Raw genomic sequence first — 20,305 nt, forward strand, 5'->3', positions numbered from 1 at the left:
AAGAGAATTATTATTATTTTTGAACATATACAACATACACATTTAATTTTATGCAGTTTTCAACTTTGATTGTAAGATGTTACCCAACAGTGTTCATTCACGTTTACATCAGATAGTATATAACCCAAGAAGGTAAGCTCACCCAACTTGCAAAGAGCATAAAGAATGAAAAGCTGAAATTGCACCACCCACTCCATAGTTAGAGCTCTTTGTGTATTTTGTCTCTTGCAAATTTGTGATTTAGATCCAAGCAGAAAAATAATGCATTGGCCAACAAACTATTTAGTAGCATATGAAAGTGAAAACAATTAAAGAGACATCAACATATATACCCTTAAACCTGTATTAACTCCATTATGAGAAGCTGTTACCAGAGTAACTAAATCATCCACATGCAAACAAAAACCCATCATGCAATCATGCTTTCTGGTATTAAAGGAATGTTTGATCCATTCTTCATAATTCATTACCAGGAAGTGCCATGAACCGCTTGAAGCAAGTTAGTAGCTAATTCAGGCTCAAACTACTGTTGACAACATGATGGTGTATTTAAATCTGGATCTGCCTAACTTATGGAAGTACCATAATTATGGAGGTGGGGGTCCTCCTGGGTGGGAAGTGCAAAGCCTTCCCTCTCCTTGTGGTTTATCTACTTGCAGTTTGTTCTCTGAAGCCATTTTCTCCTCATCCAGGCTAAATACCAGAAGTGTCTCTATCTGTGAGAAGAGTGCTTGGGGAGAAGGTTGCAAGAAGGTAAGCAGTGTGTGTTGAGTTGCCTCTGGTGTGCGGATGTGGGTGTTTAGCACTGCTCACCCATTTATTCCTTATACTCCTAAATTGGACTTCTAGTTTCCTTGTTTCACAGGACTGGGTCAGAGAGGAGCTTTAGGCATTTGAATCAGCCATCACCTGTAGTTTGAGCTGTAGGTTTTTGGAAGGACTGTACAACTTACTAGGGTATTTGCATAGATACCTACATTTATACAACTGGTGTTTTGTTTTTTTGCTGCTTGTTAAAAAGTTTTTTAAAAACCCTTAATATTGGGAAGCCTTCATACAGAATTCATTAATTCATAAATATATTAAAGCTGTAGGCATCAGGAAAGCAAAGTTTACAGGACTAGCTTTTTATTATTTAAAAATGGTTTAACAGTACAGTACGCACAAATATTTGATGCTTTTGTTATTGCACTGAACAAAATGTGATTTAATGAAACCTGTAAAAATTATGGATGACAAATAATTGTATGTAAAAATTATTATGATTTCAAACATTATTTAGTTAAAAAATGAAGAATTCAGCTTTTGGCCTCAATTCTACCATATAAGAGATGTCTATAGATCTCTCTTGTACGTCTCCCTTGCATTACACCAACATCTGAATTCGACACACAATACAACTTTCTCTGTTGCCTTGCCCAGGCTCTGCGGGACTTCCTTCCCTTTTTGATGGACTTTCATCAGTGAGTGAAGACATTCCTTTTCTGGCAGGTACTTGACATGGTTTTTAATCCTCGGCTTTTCCCTCCCTGAAATTTCTTTGCTATCTTGTATCTCCTGCATCTGTTTTACATTGTTTTATTGACAGTTGTTTTAATTAAGTTGCAAGCCACCATGCTCTTTCTTAATTTTCAACAATCTAAATAAATCATTAATATATTATTAGAAATGTCACATGAAAGAGCATAGTGTATTGTCAAATTAAGCTGAGAGGCTTGTTCTTTAAATCAGTGTCTTTAAATGCAGAAAGTTCCAAGAGCAAATTATTTCAGTGACTCTTTGGAGTTGATAACTATTAGCATTAGCTGTGCCCCATGCTATGTGATTCGACAACAACAGCAGCAGCAGTACCTGATAACTATCCATATCACCACCATCATCATCATCATCTCCTCTCTGGTAGAAAAAAATAAACTTTATAAACATAGAGAACATGCATTTTTCTTGCTAACAAACTCCAAATAAGAGCACACATCATGGACACAAATTAGAACAAGACAGAACAGAAAGCATCAAACCTTATTTAATTGTTTATATAAAGGTTTAGTGACCCACTCGTATGGTGAAGTGAACAGACATGTGCCACTCCCCTTTACCACTTACTGCTGAAAGGTTTGAGAGTCAGGACCTCCAGGCTAATACCTAATCATGTAGAAGCAAAATTCATGCAATGATGCTCCCTTGCTTTCTAGAGACATAAACTATGTATATGATATCTTCATGCTTTCAAGCGTTGGGTTGTTGTTGTGTTTTAAATTAATTACTTCACTTTTTGAAGCACATGACTGATGGGAGAAGTGTCCACCTGTTCTTCTACATGAGGTATATCTCTGGTAATTTATGATGGATCTTTATCATTATGCACTCAGTCTACAGATCTTTGATGTAACAGTGGGCATTCAGCAATCACATAATAGCCAGGTTAACGTGCAATGTTAAACTGTAGCTTAAAATAAACTATGTTTTCATGTGCACAAACATTTTCCTCCTTCCTTCGCACCTGACTATGCCATGCAGGAAAGAAGCCAGAGTCTGTCTTGTAGTGACATGCAAACGTGGGCTCATGGCTTGTTTCTTTCCAAATAAATCATGAGTGGAAGCCAATATTTGTGTTTGGCTTACCACTTTTTATTTATATGGAGAGATACAAATCATGAGTCCAGCTTTGCCCACCACTGCAAGGCAGATTCAGGCTTGTGTCCTACCACATGTCACAGAAAGGAGGCTGTAGAAATTAGGCTTGAAAAGGGGGCAGGGGAGGTGCCAACAACTATTTGTCTGGTTTGCAAATGTGCCTATGGGTCCAAAAAGGTTGGAAAGCCCTTCCAGAGCTGTTGTTGTTTTAACTATGATTTAAGGTTACATGCAAACATGGCCGTTGTAGGTGGAGGGAAGACTTGGATTCAGTCCCTCCAAAGCATATCAAGTGTCAATCATAGCTGTGTCAAGCATAGCTGTCAACTTACAGATTTGAAAATAAGGGACCAACAGCCAAAACAAGGGATTTTCCGAACACAGGTATGTTCAATTTCTGAGCCCCTCTGAGCCAAAGGCAGAAAACCCAGCCAGCAGCCAAACGAAGCCTCAAGCGGTGGTTCCCACAGCGCAGCAACCCGGCAAAGGGGATGCAGCAAGGAAAACCACCGTCACCTCTCTGCTGGGAAGCACTGGGCAAAGGCGAGTCCCCAGGCAATGCGGCCAATTTGATCGGCACAAGCCATGCAAGCTCCACCCCCCAGTCGTTCTTAGACTCCTTACTGGGTGAGCAACGCAGCCAAGCAACACGGTTGGAGCCTCCCTCCTCCCTGGCCGGCAGGGAGGGAGGGAGAGGAGCTGCTTCCCTTGAAACCCGGGAAATTTAAGGGACATCATCAATAAGGGACAGCAGCGGGACACAGCGCTGGGATAAGGGACTTTCCCGTCAAATAAGGGACAGTTGACAGCTATGCAAATGCAATTATTCACAGAGCCCAAGAGGTGAGCAAGTGGTTGTTGAGGGGAAGGGCTGTAGCTCAATGGCAGAGCATCTGCTTTTGCATGCAGAATGTCTCAGGTTCAATTCCTAGCATCTCCAGGTAGCCCTTTCAGTCTCCTCATCGTGCTTACAAAGGAGGAAGAGATTGCACCTGAGGCTTGCGATGACTAGTTTACAATAAACTTTTAAAATCAGCTTGTTCCAACTTGGTGTCCTCCAAACATTTTGAACTACAATTCCCATCAGCAAACTTCATCTACTCAGCATTCAGTTTCTGATAATGGCCAGCAAGATGCCCCTGAAAGATTACAAGCCCCTGAAAGTCACCAATTTGATATTGTTTCTGGCATTCAAGGGATACCAATTCAAGACATGATGTTCCATTTAACTGCCATTCCTAATGGTCCTTGAGAAGCTATCATCCATGCCTTGCTTCAAGTGTACATACAAATTCCACACAGTATCCTTCAAAGGCACAAGTGAAAACAACAAATCTGCACCACAATAAAATAATTTAGCACTTTAAAGCCACTTATCCTACCTGGTAACTGTCCAACCCCCGTTGCAATTTGGTTGATCTGGCAGTCACACAGCCAATGGAGACAGACAGAATGGCTTCTACCATAAGTGGCAATGTTCCCGAATGCTGTACTGGTTTAACCGTCACCTGAACTCTGCGAGAATGACCCTGGTCATATAAGTAGGGAAACATGTAAATTAATGTAAACACACATTAGTATTCTTATCTGGGAGGGATAAAATTAATTGTACCTGTCGAAGCTGGAAAATCCCTCCTGTATTTACATCCTTTGCCTGGTGGAGCTCCACAGCTGCATAGTCCCCCAGTTCATTCAGTTCTTGAATTGAAACCCACATTTCTATTTGACGCGTCACTTCATTCCACCTAGAGACAATCCAAAAAGCAATAAGAGTAGTATGAATACTCCTCCTTACACTTTAGTGGAAATTTGTAGAACCATTCATTTTATCTACTTATTAGATTTTTATCCCACCCTTCTTCCCCAAGGTGCCAAGGGCAGGAAGCAACAATACAATTAGTAATTAACAAATCAAATATTCTTGCAGAAAGAAGACTATGAGAAATCTCTTCTTTGTACTCAATTTCTCTCCTACCACCTCTCACAGGCATACACACCCATCACCCTCTAGCTCTCAATTCATCTCTGGCACATGTGCTGTACTTCCTCCTTTCTCCCTATATTTGAAGTGAGGCTTCACTACTATAAGGAAAATACAACATAGGTTTACCTGTCTCTCAAGGTCCTGGTTTTTGCATGAAGAGTATCCACCTCCCATATGGAACTGCCGTTTCCAGCACATCTGTGACCCCATACCTCAATAGCAAGTGCTCCATCTTGAATGAACTCCAGAAATTCTTCTGTTACATTCACCACATAATCCTAGAAAATTGCAATACTTACTGCAAAACACTTAAAGCATGATTTTTATCAGCTCTATGATTAAAAAACCAGGTGAATGTTCAAATGTTCTTGTGGGCAGAAAAAAACTCCCAATGAAGATATTAATTCCATGAACCAGGTAAAATGCAGAATTTTGTATAATACTGAACAGACCACTATTTTATATTAATACTTCAGTTATATTTGCACAGGTAGTCAAAATTCCATATTTTGTGTTGATTACTACAACATATTTAATATTGTAGTCCCTATTCTAATGAGATATATTGAAATAAGCATAACCACCAAACATTTTAGGAATAACAAAGCTCCATTTTCAGAGACCAGAAAGTTTGCCAGACTAACTCACTCCTAACTAATATGTTTTTGTGAAAGAATGAATGTTTCATTTCCTTAATCCAATCCCATTTTCCATAACAGTGAATAGGCTGGTCACATCTTCTCTCTGACTAGGTTTCCTAAGAACCAAGTTGTATGTTCTGTCTTCCTTCCTCTTTCCACTGGAAACCACAAATAAAAGTACCAGGAGCAGGTTACACAACTCCAGCATTTAATGCCACTAATGACTTGCAGAATTCTGTTTAACCTATGTCAGGGTTCCCAAACTGTGGCCCAGAGTGTGTGTGAAGAACCTGGTGGCCTGCCCAAAAGGTGAGTGGAATGGACTGAAGGTAATTGGTGGGGGAGGCACTTGAAAGCAATGGAAAGGAATTTTTGTTGTTGTTTAATGAAGGTATTAGAACCCCTTGTTTCATCTCCATCTCACTGTACAGTAGGATGGAATCATACATATGTGTGTGTGTGTGTGTGTGTGTGTGTGTAAAATATGGACTCAAATGTATTTTTCTAGCATTCCAACCAAACTAAATTACCTTACAATGAGCAAAAGTCACTGTAAACTGGACATCCTTGGTCAGAGGTGAAGGCACATCTGGGTCTACAACTGGTGCTGCAACAGTTGACTCACACTGATCCCAGAAGGTGTATTGACAAAAGACAAAGTTTGAGAGATTCAAAGGCAGTCCTGTTGCTTCTTTAATTTTTACCTAGACAACAGTAAAACTGTAATTCAATATACTGGCATATTTATATTAATATATTCAGCTATACTCAGAATATTCAGTTAGACAATGGTTGACTAAGTAAGGCCAATTTTATCTCACAGCTAGGCTCATAAAACAATCTAAAAATTAACACTCAATATATACAATATGTTTAACAAACAAAAGCATCGTAAGATTATTTGGTAATCCTTGTCCACACACATGTACTGCTGGACAAGCATTGAAAACTTCAACTGCTGTAAATTAACTAATCCCAATGAATGGCTTACATTTTTAAATTGTTGTCTTTACTTGTCTAAAACTTCCATCCAAGGTGCAGACTATAGTATGAACATATGACAAATAAAGATAAACTAAATCTCTGAAGGTGTATGGAAACCAACTGGAAATGGATGAGTGACAAGGTATTTCCCATTGCTGATTGTAAGACATGCAAAATGTTTAGAGTATTATATAGGTATATCCTATTAAAATATTAATATACGTATGTCCATACCCTGCAGGTGAGTTTTTTTGGCCTGTGAGTAATTTCTCCATTGTTGTCCATGATTTCTATACTTCCACTTTCACTTGAGTTTTCAGAAGAATCATCTCCTTCCACTAGGCGTTCTGGGACAACACCAGTGACACGCATCACTTCAACATGCAGACGCCCTGCAACCTGCACCCCAAAAATATTAATATTGAAGACCTTGTAGTACTGCATAGCATCAGTAATAAACATACTTACATATATAAATATAATTGTAGCTTCAACTGAACAGAAAAACAGCATGCAGATAACAATTGCACATTACATACGCCCATTCTCAAATCTGTCTCAGATCCAACTTGACATTATGGAGGTTCACATGTAAGATGTGGTGCTCAGTATCTAACCAGTAAAATTCTCATTTCCTTGCTCAGCTATTATCCAAATTTACATATTTTAAAATAAAATGGAAGTTATTGATAGTTGTTATGAATTGTCTTCTGTGTACTCACAACTTTCCCCTTTGATTTGACTTCTAGATTTAGAACACCGGGGGAGCAAGTGAACTATAGTCAAAAATTTGGTCGTCAGTACATGAAATTCAGTGGCTTGGTCATTTGCCCTCTATTCAAAGCATTTCCATTTAATGTTTCAGTGGCACCAATCTTATCTTGTCCCAAGACTGTGTGCCCATCCTGACTGTTATCTTATTGCAGGTGTATGCAACAAGACATCACTGATGCATTAATAGTGGATTCATTGTGCTTTTCCTTCCTGAATACATATGTGCCGCTCATAGCAAAGTTTTGCCTTCATAAACAAAACAGAATAGATGACACCAGAGACTGAAACTTACCTCCCCCTGCTGGCTGATTATTGGTACTGCATACTGAAGTTTAACGTCACAGAAAAGGCACTCCAAAAAGACATTCGCTACACCAATTAAATTGTGGTTTTCTTGTGCTTCATAGAAAGGATCACCTCTTTTTCCAGTGAGTCTCTTCATCTGTTTTTTTAAAAGACAATTAAAATTTCAAAAACAAAAATGATTTAGCATTGTGATCCAACATGGATGTGCTAAAAAATTATGAGCTACACCCAATAAAGTCATATTCAAATCCCCATTTCACCACTGTGCAACATGTCTAAACAAGGCAGGTCAGATGATAGCAGAAGACAAGAGTATATGTAGAGCACTAGAGTGTATATAGAGCACCTGCCCTGGGCCTGTTGTTGTTCAACCTATTTCTAAATTACTTGGATGAAGGTATTGAAGGGATGTTTATCAAATCTGCAGATGACACCATTGCTGCTGAAGACAGAATCGGGATGCAAGATGACCTGAGCAGACTGGAGAACTGGGCCCAAACTAACAAAATGTATATCAATACGGACACATGTATGGTTCTACACTTAGGCAGGAAGAACCAGATGCACAAATATAAGATGGGGGACACCTGGCTTGCCAGTAGTACACGTGAAAAGGATCTAGGGGTCTTACTGGTCTGCAAGCTTAACACGAGTCAACAGTGTGATACAGCAGCAAACAAACCTAATGCTATTCTAGGAAGCATAAACAGAAGCATAGGGACCTGATCAAGGAAAGCAATAGTCCCACTCTATTATGCCTTGGTCAGACCACAACTGGGGTACTGTGTCCAGTTCTAGGCACCATAATTTAAGAAGGATATTGACAAGCTGGAATGTATGGAGGAGGAGGGTGACCAAGATGATCAAAGGTCTGGAAACCAAACCTTATGAGGAACGGTTGAGAGAACTGGGTATGCTTAATCTGTAAAAGAGGAGATATAACAGCCATCTTCAAATAGCTAAAGGGCTGTCACATGGTGGATGGAGCAAGCTTGTTTCTTCGGCTTTGGAGACTAGGACCCAAACCAATGGCTTCAAGTTATAAGGAGATTCTAACTAAACATCAGAAAGAGCTTTCTAAGAGCTCTTTAACAGTGGAATTGTCTCACTCAGGAGGTAGTGGACTTTCCTTCATTGGAGGTTTTTAAGCAGAGGGTGATGACCATCTGCCATGCATGCTTTAGTTGAGATTCCTGCATTGCAGAGGGTCAGACTATATGACCCTTGAGGTTCCTTTCAATTCTACAACTCTACAGTTCTATGATTCTATTATTCTATCCTAACTCTTATTAACACCAAAAGCTTATTCCTCATTTAAATACTGTAAATGAGTAGCAACACTTCCAACAATTTTGTGTTCCTCACAGAAGACCAAAATTAAATTCCCTGTGTGCAAAAATACTAACAACAAAAACTGTTTGTACTAGTTTTTGATGCAGTCAATGAATACTACATTGCACGAAGTACTATGTTGATCATCATGTTCAGGCAGATAGCATTTTATGTTGAAACAACCGTATAATTAAATCCTGAATTATATTAAGTTGTTATCCATTCACTTAAAATAGTAGGACTCAGTGCTGATGTGCTTTGAAGAAACAAACTATGGAAAATCTGATATTCCTTATAGTAGGTCAAATATTAGCAAACATTTGCATTAAAATTTCTGATGAATACTAAAAATATTTCTTCACTTACACTAAAAAATACACTTACCTGTAAACATATCCAAAAGCACACTATTTTAAAATCTCATATGCAGAGCAAAATAAATTGCAGGACGATTGCAATTGACACAAGCTTAACATGTGTGATTTCAACTTTACACAGTTGAAGGCTGACAGGTTGAAGTCACTCAAATTAAATGCACAGAAGCCAGAGCGCTTAAAAGTACTTTTTGCAGACAGTTTTGCCAGTGCAGAAAGAGCTTCTAAGCTCTCTGCCTTGCTTATTGGGCTCTGGAAGGCTCTCGCATAAGCTGGCAGGAACATGGATGGCCTGCGAGAGAACCTCCCAGAGCCTAGTAAGCAAGGGAGCTTAGAAGCTCTCTGCCTTGCTTGTGGGGCAAGGTCTGCTTGGGGCATGGCTCCAGAAAGGATAAGGGTGCTTGAGTGGGGGCAGTTCCAAGGAGGTGGTTTTTGTCTACACGCCATCCTCAGAATGTAACCTCCATGCAAGACACGATCTTTCTGTATAATACTGAAATAGTTTTAGAGATACTAAGTTCCAAATGCAGTCATTGTAGTCTGTTCCCAGACATTATAAGGGAAATAAACTACAAATATTAGGATAAACATACAACTGAATGTAGCACTGCTGTTAGATAAACAGCAGAAATGCTTACATGAATATGCACAATTGTGCTATATAATGCTTTTAGAAATATTCTGTTTTTATTAAAAGAGTACGATTTTGGCCAAACTGAAAAACTGAGGTTGAATACCTCATGGGCTCTTTCCTTCCATTCTTGATACAGATCTCTCATGTCAATTAACTTGTTTTCCAGCTTCTCTATGGTCCATACTTGAGTACTTTTCCCTTTTCTTCTTACTTGAATAGCTGGTTCACTTACTATTGCTCCTCTCTAAACAAAGACAAGACAAAGTATCTTAAGCAGATAAAATATGCATTTTAACAAAGTGATTCCATTTTTCAAATTTAAACTCGAATAACATATGCTACATAGCTATGTTAATATTTTGGTACTCCATTCTCTTGCATTTTCCAATTATTTATATAATGGTGGCTGAGAACTAGAAACCATGTCCTGTTTCTACTGTATGTTTACGGGTATTATAATATTGTATCAGCTCAGTGAGATAGAAAGTTTAGAGAAGCTATATCTATTCAGTCCATACAACTCCTTTAATTTATGTTCCATTTTCTCTCCCTCATGCACTCGTTCATTCTCTACTTCTGGACTCAAATGACTTCCAAGGGCTTTTACAAAATAGTTTCAATTATCAATTTTCTTACCTTCCTATTGGCACTCAGGTTAGCAGCAGGAATCTGCAGTGTCACTTGATAATCAGTTAGCTTGCTCATTTCTTCAGCCAATAAATTTGCTTCCCTCACTAATGTGTTGGCCTTAACTATCTGCTCTCTTAATTTTGCTAGGCTCTGTCGAAATAACTCATCCCTAGGGGTGGGAAAGAAAAATGGAGAGGAGTAGTAGAATATTAATTGGGAAATTGAGAACTTGGTAAGAAGACATTGGCAGAAACAATGAACAAGGTTGTAAACATAAGAATATTAATTATTCCAGATTTTAAAAATTATGTTCAAATATTTTAACAAGAGAAAATAATAGCTTTAAATGAGAGAATGCTTCCTATTTTTTTAATACATGTCAAGGCTATCTTGGAAATGCCATTTGGTAACAAAACAAATCCCACCGTGCTAATCCGTCTTTATAGGCATTCTGAGAAAAAATATATGTATACCAAGATGAAAACTACAAGTTATACAAGAGCTATAATGAGTTTCCTTTGAAAGCCCTGCAGTAATTCTGACCATATGGGCACTGCACAATGCCTGTGCTATGACATGATTGGTCCTTAACTGAGAAGACAACGCAGATAAGACCAAATCAGTCAGAATCACTAGATAAGCAGGACTACATTCTAGTTACGGAAGGTACATACCAAATGCCTGGGCCCCAATGAGTCCTGCGTTTGAAGAATTTAAATGGTACTAAGTTTTACAACAAGCAGTTTGAGTATGGTTAGCTTACTCATAGCACATGTTTGCAGGAAGGGTGTTCTAAAGTTATTTGGGATCTGGATGAAAGATTGTCCTGGACAGATTCACACACAGAATAGTATTTTTCTTCCGTCACTCATTCTCTCATAGTTACTTATGGTTTTAATATCAATGCTCTCACCTCTCTTCTGACCAGAGGTTCACTTTCTGCTGAGCTGTCTGGGCAGCTTCTGAAAGCCTGTCACTAGAATGCTGATACCGTCTTTCCGGAGAAAGCTGCTGTCGGAGTTGCTCCAGCTCACGCTCATACATCATCCTCTGCTCTTCCAAAGCGCTACGCTTTTCTTCCAAGTATTGTTTCTCCAAGACCTGGACCACGTTTTGTACTGGATCTAGATAAGGAAAGCACCAGCATATCTTAAAATTCATTATCTACATTGTTAATAATTCTGCTTTGTTATTTCTTAACACAGGAGAGCACATAGTTCTACAGCCACAGTGATCAGAAGGTGAAACAGACGGTGAGAGACAAAAGATCCAAAGGACCATTTTCTGCTGCAGGGTCTATATAAGAAAAGGAAGATGAGCATGAGGTAAATCCCATAAAAATCCACTTACTTCCTAGTAAATATAAATGGGATCAGTTGGTCATACTTGATTTGCTCCTCCACAGTCTCTATTCCCAGAAAGTCACAACAGTTATTGAACACAACAAAATTATCCATTCCTTATTTACAACCATCAGGATAAGGGAACAGATTAAAAAAACTATCTATTGCCAGGACCTTGAAATTTATGTGCTCCTGTCTGACATTTTCAGTGATGCTGAGCACCAGCTTCTTACCATTGCTATTCAGTGTTTTCATTATGACTTCCATTTGTGCAAACTCATAGTTATAGTCTGGTTCCGAAGAAGCTTCGCTGGCTGCATCTAGATCATGTTCTGCTAACTGCTGCTCTTTTTCAGAGTCTTTCAACCAATCTCTTCGCTTTCTCTTAGGCAGATTGATTCTGTTAAAAAGTTGAGAAAGTAGTTATGAAATACCTTGGTAAATCCATTTTAAAAATGCTGGATTCTGTGGATAAGAACTTTCTACACTTAACAACCCATGAGCAGGGAGGAAAGGCATGCTGCAGGTTGTTCCAAAACAAAGGAAGCTACAGTGTTGACTGTAAATTAATAAGGAGACAAATATGTACAACCTTCACTGAATTTAATTTTAACCTTCTCTAACAGACAAAGCCAACTGACAAGTCTTGCTCTTAAGATTCTATTCACCTTAAAGGTACAGTAATATATATGTTTTATTTATTTATTAAATTTGTATACCGACCATAGATCTCATGACAGCTCACAGCATATAAATACAAGATAAAAACACAAAATATATAAGAAAAACAAGAACAAAAACAAAACAAAGCAAAACAATAACCTCCCGCAAAACACATTTAAAAGGATATAGGATGTTAGTCAGCCAAAGGCCTGGTTGAAGAGGAACGTTTTCACCTAGCACCTAAAAGTGTAAAATGAAGATGCCAGATGAACCTCCCTGGAGAAATCACATTCCACAAACAGGGAATCACTGCAGAAAAGGCCTGTTCTTGTGTTGCCACCCTCCAGACCTCTCTTGGAGGAGGCACATGAAGAAGGGCCTCACGTGAGTATCGCAGGGTCCAGGTTGGTTCATGTGGGGAGAGGCAGTCCTTGAGGTATTGCAATCCTGAGCAGCTCAAGGCTTTATAGGTCAAAACTAGCACTTTGAACTGGGCCCAGAAACTAACTGGGAGCCAGTTGGGCCAGGATCAGTGTAATATGCTCAAACCATCTTGCCCCAGTCAGCAACCTGGCCACCAAATTCTCTACCAGGTAAACTTCCAAAGCTATTCAGAGGCAGCCCTAAGTATAATGTGTTGCAGTAATCTAGCCTAGAGGTTGCCAGAGCAAGTGTAGTTAGGTTATCCCACAACTAACAATGAGTCACAACAGATTTATCTTTTTACTGAGACATTGTTCTCCCCATGTACAAGGGTACATATAACAATGACTTAAAAGCAACAAATTTCTACACTACAATGTAGTATTTGCCAAACACAATGCAAGCCAATTTGCTTCCATCTTCCGTTCAAGGCTGTTCATGTCAGGATGCACAGCTCCTGGTACTTGCTCTAAAGCAAGTGGTCGGTATTTAAGGCTGGATTGATTTCAGTTTTATGAAAATATGCTCACAAATTCAAGCTCTATACAACAGAGTATCATAACAGGAGAAATATTATCTTAGAAGATACTGTGTGGACTAGATGGAAACCTAGACAGACTAGTTGCCCAAAAGCTAACACTATAGAAGTCTGAGCTGTAACGAAGAAGTTGATCTATTTAGCATCATTCTTTGGAAGCAAGATTCTTCACTAATAATATTTGGACATGGCTCTGTAAATAAAGAAGTGGGAGTGAGTGAGTGAGTGAGTGAGTGAGTGAGTGAGAGAGAGAGAGATTACCTAAAGAAGTGGTTGTTTCCCCATAAGATTCTATCTCCATGCCACAACTGTGTCACAGAACACACCAACGTGCCATTTACACAGGATCTGAAAGCAAAGCACAAGATTCAAAAGACTGAAATTATCCTTTAAAACCTGAGTTCTCCAACAGCAATTCCCAGTAGTCACAAACCATTACTCACTCTGGTCCACAGGAATTGTTATATAAGAAGAGATGCAGAAGGGGACAAATTCTCTCCTACCCACTGGTCACTCTTGCTCTTTGGTCCAGCAGGGACAGTGAAGAGTGTGTATCACCTAGCTGCCAGGAACCATGTTATAAAATATATTCTTACTCACATGAAACACATCAGGAGAAGCAAGGTGGTTTTTTTGTTTCTGGGCCCAACCAAGGCACATGCAAATACTTTGTGAGAAGGGGCAAGCAGAAATATGCACATTCAGCAGTGCAAACACGTGTGCTTTCTTCACAGCCTCTCACTTCTACGGTTCTCAAAGTGTGAGGTGTGCTTCTCTGAAGAGGCATGAGAAGTTTTAAGGATAGGAAAATGGCCCTTTACAATTTTCCATTCCAACCTGATGATGTGTGCTAAACAGACCAGGTAGTGAAAAGTCTACATACTGAGCTCCGACAGTTACAGTTTGCATTACTTGATTTTGCAGTGTCCCAAAGAAGTACCGTATTTTTCGCTCCACAAGACACACTTTTTCCCTCCTAAAAAGTAAGGGAAAATGTGTGTGCGTCTTATGGAGCGAATGCAGGGGGGAGGCAGGCAGGAAAAGCCCCCAAGAGCCGCGCACAAGCTCCACGCGGCTCTTGCAGGCTTTTCCCCAGGAGGGAGAAGGGACTGACGCGGCCAGTCAGTCCCTTCTCCATCCTCGTAGAAAAGCTTGCAGAAGCCGCACGCTCCTTAAAGGGTACACGGCTCCTGTGGGCTTTTGCGGGAGGTGGAGGAATTGCCATAGCTGCGCGCAGCCTCTCCCGGCCGGAGAGGCTGTGCGCGGCTATGGCAGAAGCCAAGACAGCCAGCAGGATGCATCCCGCTCACTGTCTTGGCTTCTTTGCTCTTTGGGGCTGGGGGGGGGGACCCGGGCTTCTTGATTTTTTTCTTGATTTCCCCTTCTAAAAACTAGGTGTGCCTTATGGTCAGGTGCACCTTATGGAGCGAAAAATACGGTAATTGCCTTATGAGTCTTAGTGGGTGTTGCAGATACTCCAATAGACATGTGCTCTCTTTTTTCCAGCCAGCTTGTTCCTAGCTCACGGATAAAAGTGTCAATAGACACTTTTAATTTGTATCCCATACTTCCTCACAAAGGTGCTCAGGGTGACAAACACAGAAACAATAAAACAATTAAAACATATTTTTAAAAAACTCTTGCAATACAGATGCAGACTGGGAAAGCTCTCTACTTTTGGATGAATTACCATTTAACGTGGAGAAGAATGAAGAAGTGTTTTCTCTTGATTCAGCACCACAAAGGCCTACTAACAGAAACCCCTAAACATGCATAAAATGTGTGAAATAAAAGTCATGAAGGCTGTAACAAGAGCCTGATCTCTACTGACAAATTATTATTGCTTCTGCAGCACCTCTTTATTGTATGCAGGACTGACAGTGGCTTGGTTTTAGCAATGCAACATGCAGCATATACGTTTAAGTAATTGGGTCACAGGCTGTTTACCGTAAGCAGTCTGCACAAACCCAGTTAAAACCTTCTTAATGAGACTTGTACATATGTTGCTCCCAGAGTTTAAAAAAACAATCTTCCAAAACTAGGTTACTCTGATTAAAAGAAGTTTATTTCACATTAGCCACAGCAGAAAGAACACATTTTTGGTGCAGACCTTAGAGGAAACGTTAGAGAGGCAGCTTTGTATACATTTTCACTGCCCTTAAATTTAGGCAAGCAGAAACAGGGAAATTAATCATTGTGCACCTAATTTTGTTAGAAAGGTAGCGTTTAAAACAGATGTCTTCTATTTCTTTCACTGCTGAAAAAAATCTCTGGGTTCCAAGTGTAGTGAATGAAAGTGAAACAGTATTTTAATTCATCTCCATATCACAAAGAAGTTACTTTCAATCTCCATGAGAATCAGCAATGAAATGATTCAATGTACTGTCAGTTGTAACTTTGGTAACAAGGTTTGCGCCTATTAAGGCATTTTGGATGAAGAACAAATTAAACAAAGCCTATTTAGTTATAAATTTTTTCCAATGACATGCTTCTTCGTTCTTGCCAGTCAAAATGACTAACTCCTGGCAATGTAATTCTATCATAATAACACAGAACACCATCTGTTTGGAATTTTGTTCTTATGGCTACAGCACTGGAGTATAACACACTAAGGTATACCATGCAAAAAGTATAAATAAAGCTTATGTAGAATACACTGTGCTTATTTCTATACATTTACATTCCTAATTTGTCCTTAAAACTGGCACCATGTCTTCAAAGAGATTTAGATTTTATTTGGACATGATGATATTGGTAGGAATCCTTTCCCTTAATAGTATTCAAAAAACTTACTCTTAAGTAATCCACAAATTTGGATTATTAATAATTGGTGTATGCAATCATGATTACAGGATATCTGTTTCACTTATGTTGCTAGTGCTGGCATCAAGAAGTTATGGAAACTCCTTTAAACTGACTGAGTTTGTTGTGGTTCATCGCTACATTTAACATTTGTTTTTTCTTAGCATTCTTTTTTGGCAATGCTCAAATATTTCCAAAGTCAAACACCTAGAAAGAGTACAGAGAAAAATATTCTGGGACATAGCTTTGTTTTACCTTTTATTGTTGTTATATTTTTAAGGTAATTTATGTACTGCTCCATATTTCAAAGAAAGGTCTGAGCAGTTCAATTCTCATACGATATGAGAAGCATCTCTCCCGGTATGCTTATGCATCAAGAACAGCACAAGCACTTATTTTATTGCTCTTATCATTTTGACAGTATCAAAACTAAATATGTGAAGTTTTCCTCTTTTCTTATCAGGGTGCTTTTCCATAAATTTCTCTACAAACATGAATGCCGCCCTTTTTTGTAGCTTGAAGCAGATTTTGCATTTCTCTTACCTTGCATTTTCTTTTGGTGAGAGAGAAACTTCCCCATCTGGTGCAATGTCTATCTCGCAATGCTCTGGTTGGATCCCTATCCCAAATAGCTGTATATCCTGAGAAGTATCTGCACCAACCCTAGTATGATCCTGGTTAAGACAATTACAATGAAAATAAATCTGCTGCTTCTATTGACATAGGTACATACTTATTCATCACAAAGTATGTGCAATCCACCCTGGAATCCCATGGCCATACAGTGGTACTTCGGGTTGCATACGCTTCAGGTTACACACGCTTCAGGTTACAGACTCCGCTAACCCAGAAATAGTACCTTGGGTTAAGAACTTTGCTTCAGGATGAGAACAGAAATTGTGCTCCGGCGGCACGGCGGCAGCAGGAGGCCCCATTAGCTATAGTGGTGCTTCAGGTTAAGAACCGTTTCAGGTTAAGAGCGAACCTCCGGAACGAATTAAGTACATAACCAGAGGTACCACTGTATTCATTACACAGTGAAACTATTGCTAGTCTGGCAGAGGTAACAAGGGCCCTGTACAAGCTCGCTAAAACTGATCTCACAGAAATATATGCCCACACTTAATTATTATACAAAGATTGAGACATAATGCTGTACGTGGGATATAAGAAAATAGGTTCCTAAGAACAAAGATAAAAGAGCTAGGTTTAATTATTACAATAATTACCCATCTGAAATCTACGGATAGCAATCCAATTTAACTATAACAAAAAACCTGAATCAGTACTGAGTACTATATATGAGAAAGAAAAACTTGGCTTGAATCTTAAGAGATAGAGGTCACTGAATGAAAAAGCTATCTTCATACACATTTATTAGTATGCCTATCAATAAACTGAATACATACAGCAAACTATCTCATCATTTTATTTTTTTCTGAGATATATGAACTGATTCTCAAAATTAAATTCACAGCAGTATGGACTATGTGCATAACAAACAGCAGACGTTTACACAGAATCTAAATTTCTCCTTTCTGGACCAAAATTATGATAAAGCCTTAGAAGTAAGAGCACATGCTTACACAAGAATTCATATTAGCCTTTTTGAACACTTACAAGGAAGGGTTAAACTGAGAGAAATCATAGTGAATGATCAGGTTAAAGAATGGAAGGAGCAACAGATTTTCTGCAATGTCTTTTAGTTTTTGCAAATAAAGTACTGACTGAAAAGTTTTTTTATTAAAAAAAAGTAAGGAAGTTTCAGTCCCACACTTTAAGAACCAATGTAGATATAAAGAGGTAAAGGTCAAGTACCCCTGACAGTTAAGTCCAGCCATGAACGACTGTGGGGTTGCGGCACTCATCTCGCTTTACTGGCGGAGGGAGCCGACGTTTGTCTGCAGACAGTTTTTCTGGGACATGTGGCCAGCATGACTAAGCTGCAGTGCACGGAAACACCGTTTACCTTCCCGCCGGAGCGGTACCTATTTATCTACTTGCACTTTTTGGTGTGCTTTCGAACTGCTAGGTTGGCAGGAGCTGGGACTGAGCAATGGAAGCTCACCCCGTCACGGGGATTCAAACCACCGACCTTCCGATCGGCAAGCCCTAGGCTCAGTGGTGTAGACCACAGCACCACCCACGTCCCTAATGTAGATATAGTCCCACAAATTCAAATTTAGCACAATATTTCAAGGGAAGTTCCAAAACATTACGGAATTTAATGCCTTCTTACCTTTAAATAGTAAACCAATAATTCATTGAGTGCAGGATCTGCATTTAGATTCACCAGGTAGCACTTATCTTCCCCAACCTTGATGCCAGAAGTTTCAAGGGAAATGCCCATACTCTCTAGCTGTCTTTGTCTCTCCTGTAAAATACACAGGAAAAAAATTAATACATCAGATCTAAGTGCCAATAAACCTAAATATTATGACTTGAGACATAATCACGGGCAAAAGAAAAACAGCTGCTGACACTGCTCTACAAATCTTTACACAGGAATTCACATAGCACTATAATAGGTAGGTTCCATATCAGTTTCCATGCTTCCACTTTTCCAGAAGGTGGTACAAGGGGGAAAACCTATTTGGATTTAGAATCACCTTTCTCACAAACTGCTCAACTCTGAGACATAAAACAAACTCTTCTGTGAGCAGAAGCAGCCTTCCTCATGTGAAAGGGTACCATTGGAAGTAAAAACAGAGTTACCATTAATCTGCACCCAGCTAAAATAATAGGTCTAGAACAGATAACAAAAGAGTTTGCAAAACTATGAGTAACACTATCTAGTAAGCCTTTCATCTATTATGACTCTTGATCATCAGTCAATGAAACAGACTAGTGAAGTCATGCATACAGTCCTATCAGTGCCTTTTAAAACAATGAAACATATTATTACAATTTGTAACATTCTCATAAACTGTGGTTTGGACACTATGCCACAATAAAAATATTTTTAAAATATACATTTAGAATGTAAACTAATTCTTCTCATCTTTGCTGTTTTTTCACTTTCCTTCACAATAACCTACAACAGAACAGAATAACTTAGAACAACAGAAGTACCAATGAGCATACAACTAGATTCTGGCCAGAGGAAACTTAACAGTCATGAGAATGGTCCACTGAGCAGGAATTAATGGACAGTTGTTGCAGTGGTGCTAAGTAAGCAGTGGGTTCCTTCACAGACCTTTATGGAAATCAGTGCATTTTGACTTAATCCAAAAGGATCTGGAGTGAGCAATGAGATGGCCAAGTTTTCTGATGACACCAGTGGTAAAAACGAAAGGGGATTGAAAGGAGCTCCAAAAGGATCTCTTCCAACTGAGCAAATGGGCATTAAAATGGCAAATGGATTCCAATGTGAGCAAGTATAAAACACACTGAGGTGAAAAATCCAAACTTCACATATACGCTAATGGGGTGGAGAAGGTGACTACGGAAAAGTTCTCTCCCTCTCATATAATACTAGAACCCAGGATAAAAGGAAGTACTACCTCACACAGGGCACAATTACTTGCCTTACTTCATATTGTCTTGCAAAATTTGCTGATGAAACATGAAGGAATACAAAAATACACTGAAACACCACTCATTTAGGCCAAACTAAGCCATATTAATACCTGGCCCTCAGCTTTAGAACTCCTTAGCCTTGCTTCAAGTGAGCATGCTCATAGCAATACAGTGAGCTGTGACCATTATTTGCTGTAACAAAGAATGTTTGGGTAGCTGCCTACTGTGACTGTAGGTTTTAATCCAGCAGTTATTTTTGCAGCCATCTACAGAGTGAGCAGCTTTGTTTAATACCTAAGTAAAGCCTATGCAACCACAGCAAGTATGCTAGCATTGTGTGACATCAATATAAACTGTGTTAATTAACCTATTTCCTCAGGATTTTCTTAAACTTTATATTTTTTGGAATTTTCTTTAGTTTTCCAAGTTTTTAATTTGCATCTTGTCTTGTTGCATGTCACAATACATATTTGTTGGTTTGTTGCCTAGTTTTATTCACACTATTGTAAACTATAGTGGACTATTTTAATGAAGGACAGTAAAGAAATATTTTAAATCCATAAAATCCAGGTGAATGGCAAGAGCCACAGATTTTCAGGAAACAGTATGTTGACAGCCAGATCATTTTGGAAATATAAAACTTGTCCATCTCTGTCCCATAGACTATTATCTTATTATTATTTATTGAATTTATATACTGCCCTATATTCGCAGGCCTCAGGCT

General features: G+C 39.0%; 1 protein-coding gene and 1 long non-coding RNA gene across 8 annotated transcripts in view; one reads left to right on the plus strand and one right to left on the minus strand.

Moving 5' to 3' along the window:
- The window catches only part of KIF13A (kinesin family member 13A), a 78,624-nt gene that overhangs the window by 24,878 nt on the left and 33,441 nt on the right, over nucleotides 1–20,305 (minus strand). For 3 of the 5 annotated variants that reach the window (XM_081206133.1, XM_081206130.1, XM_081206132.1), the window contains exons 13-26: nucleotides 18,302–18,436; nucleotides 16,606–16,736; nucleotides 13,522–13,608; nucleotides 11,870–12,036; nucleotides 11,207–11,417; nucleotides 10,300–10,462; nucleotides 9,767–9,907; nucleotides 7,310–7,459; nucleotides 6,478–6,642; nucleotides 5,790–5,963; nucleotides 4,745–4,896; nucleotides 4,247–4,379; nucleotides 4,017–4,163; nucleotides 1,852–1,896 (exon numbers count right to left, since the gene is read on the minus strand). In XM_081206133.1, coding sequence (XP_081062259.1) covers nucleotides 1,852–1,896; nucleotides 4,017–4,163; nucleotides 4,247–4,379; nucleotides 4,745–4,896; nucleotides 5,790–5,963; nucleotides 6,478–6,642; nucleotides 7,310–7,459; nucleotides 9,767–9,907; nucleotides 10,300–10,462; nucleotides 11,207–11,417; nucleotides 11,870–12,036; nucleotides 13,522–13,608; nucleotides 16,606–16,736; nucleotides 18,302–18,436 — 2,001 coding nt within the window. The remainder of the gene's footprint in view (nucleotides 1–1,851; nucleotides 1,897–4,016; nucleotides 4,164–4,246; nucleotides 4,380–4,744; nucleotides 4,897–5,789; nucleotides 5,964–6,477; nucleotides 6,643–7,309; nucleotides 7,460–9,766; nucleotides 9,908–10,299; nucleotides 10,463–11,206; nucleotides 11,418–11,869; nucleotides 12,037–13,521; nucleotides 13,609–16,605; nucleotides 16,737–18,301; nucleotides 18,437–20,305) is intronic. The other 2 variants (XM_081206131.1, XM_081206134.1) reach the window with 1 other exon arrangement.
- Nucleotides 3–16,570, plus strand: LOC308593981. Of its 3 annotated transcripts, XR_014011181.1 has the most exons (5): nucleotides 3–1,491; nucleotides 6,295–6,385; nucleotides 11,499–11,618; nucleotides 12,263–12,311; nucleotides 14,912–16,570. It is a non-coding gene; the product is annotated as an uncharacterized lncRNA (long non-coding RNA). The 3 variants fall into 3 exon arrangements; XR_014011182.1 differs by lacking the exon at nucleotides 6,295–6,385; XR_014011183.1 differs by lacking the exons at nucleotides 11,499–11,618; nucleotides 12,263–12,311; nucleotides 14,912–16,570 and adding an exon at nucleotides 6,993–7,303.

Source organism: Podarcis bocagei (assembly GCF_964188305.1).
Source record: "Podarcis bocagei genome assembly, chromosome: 8".
NCBI lineage: Eukaryota > Metazoa > Chordata > Lepidosauria > Squamata > Lacertidae > Podarcis > Podarcis bocagei.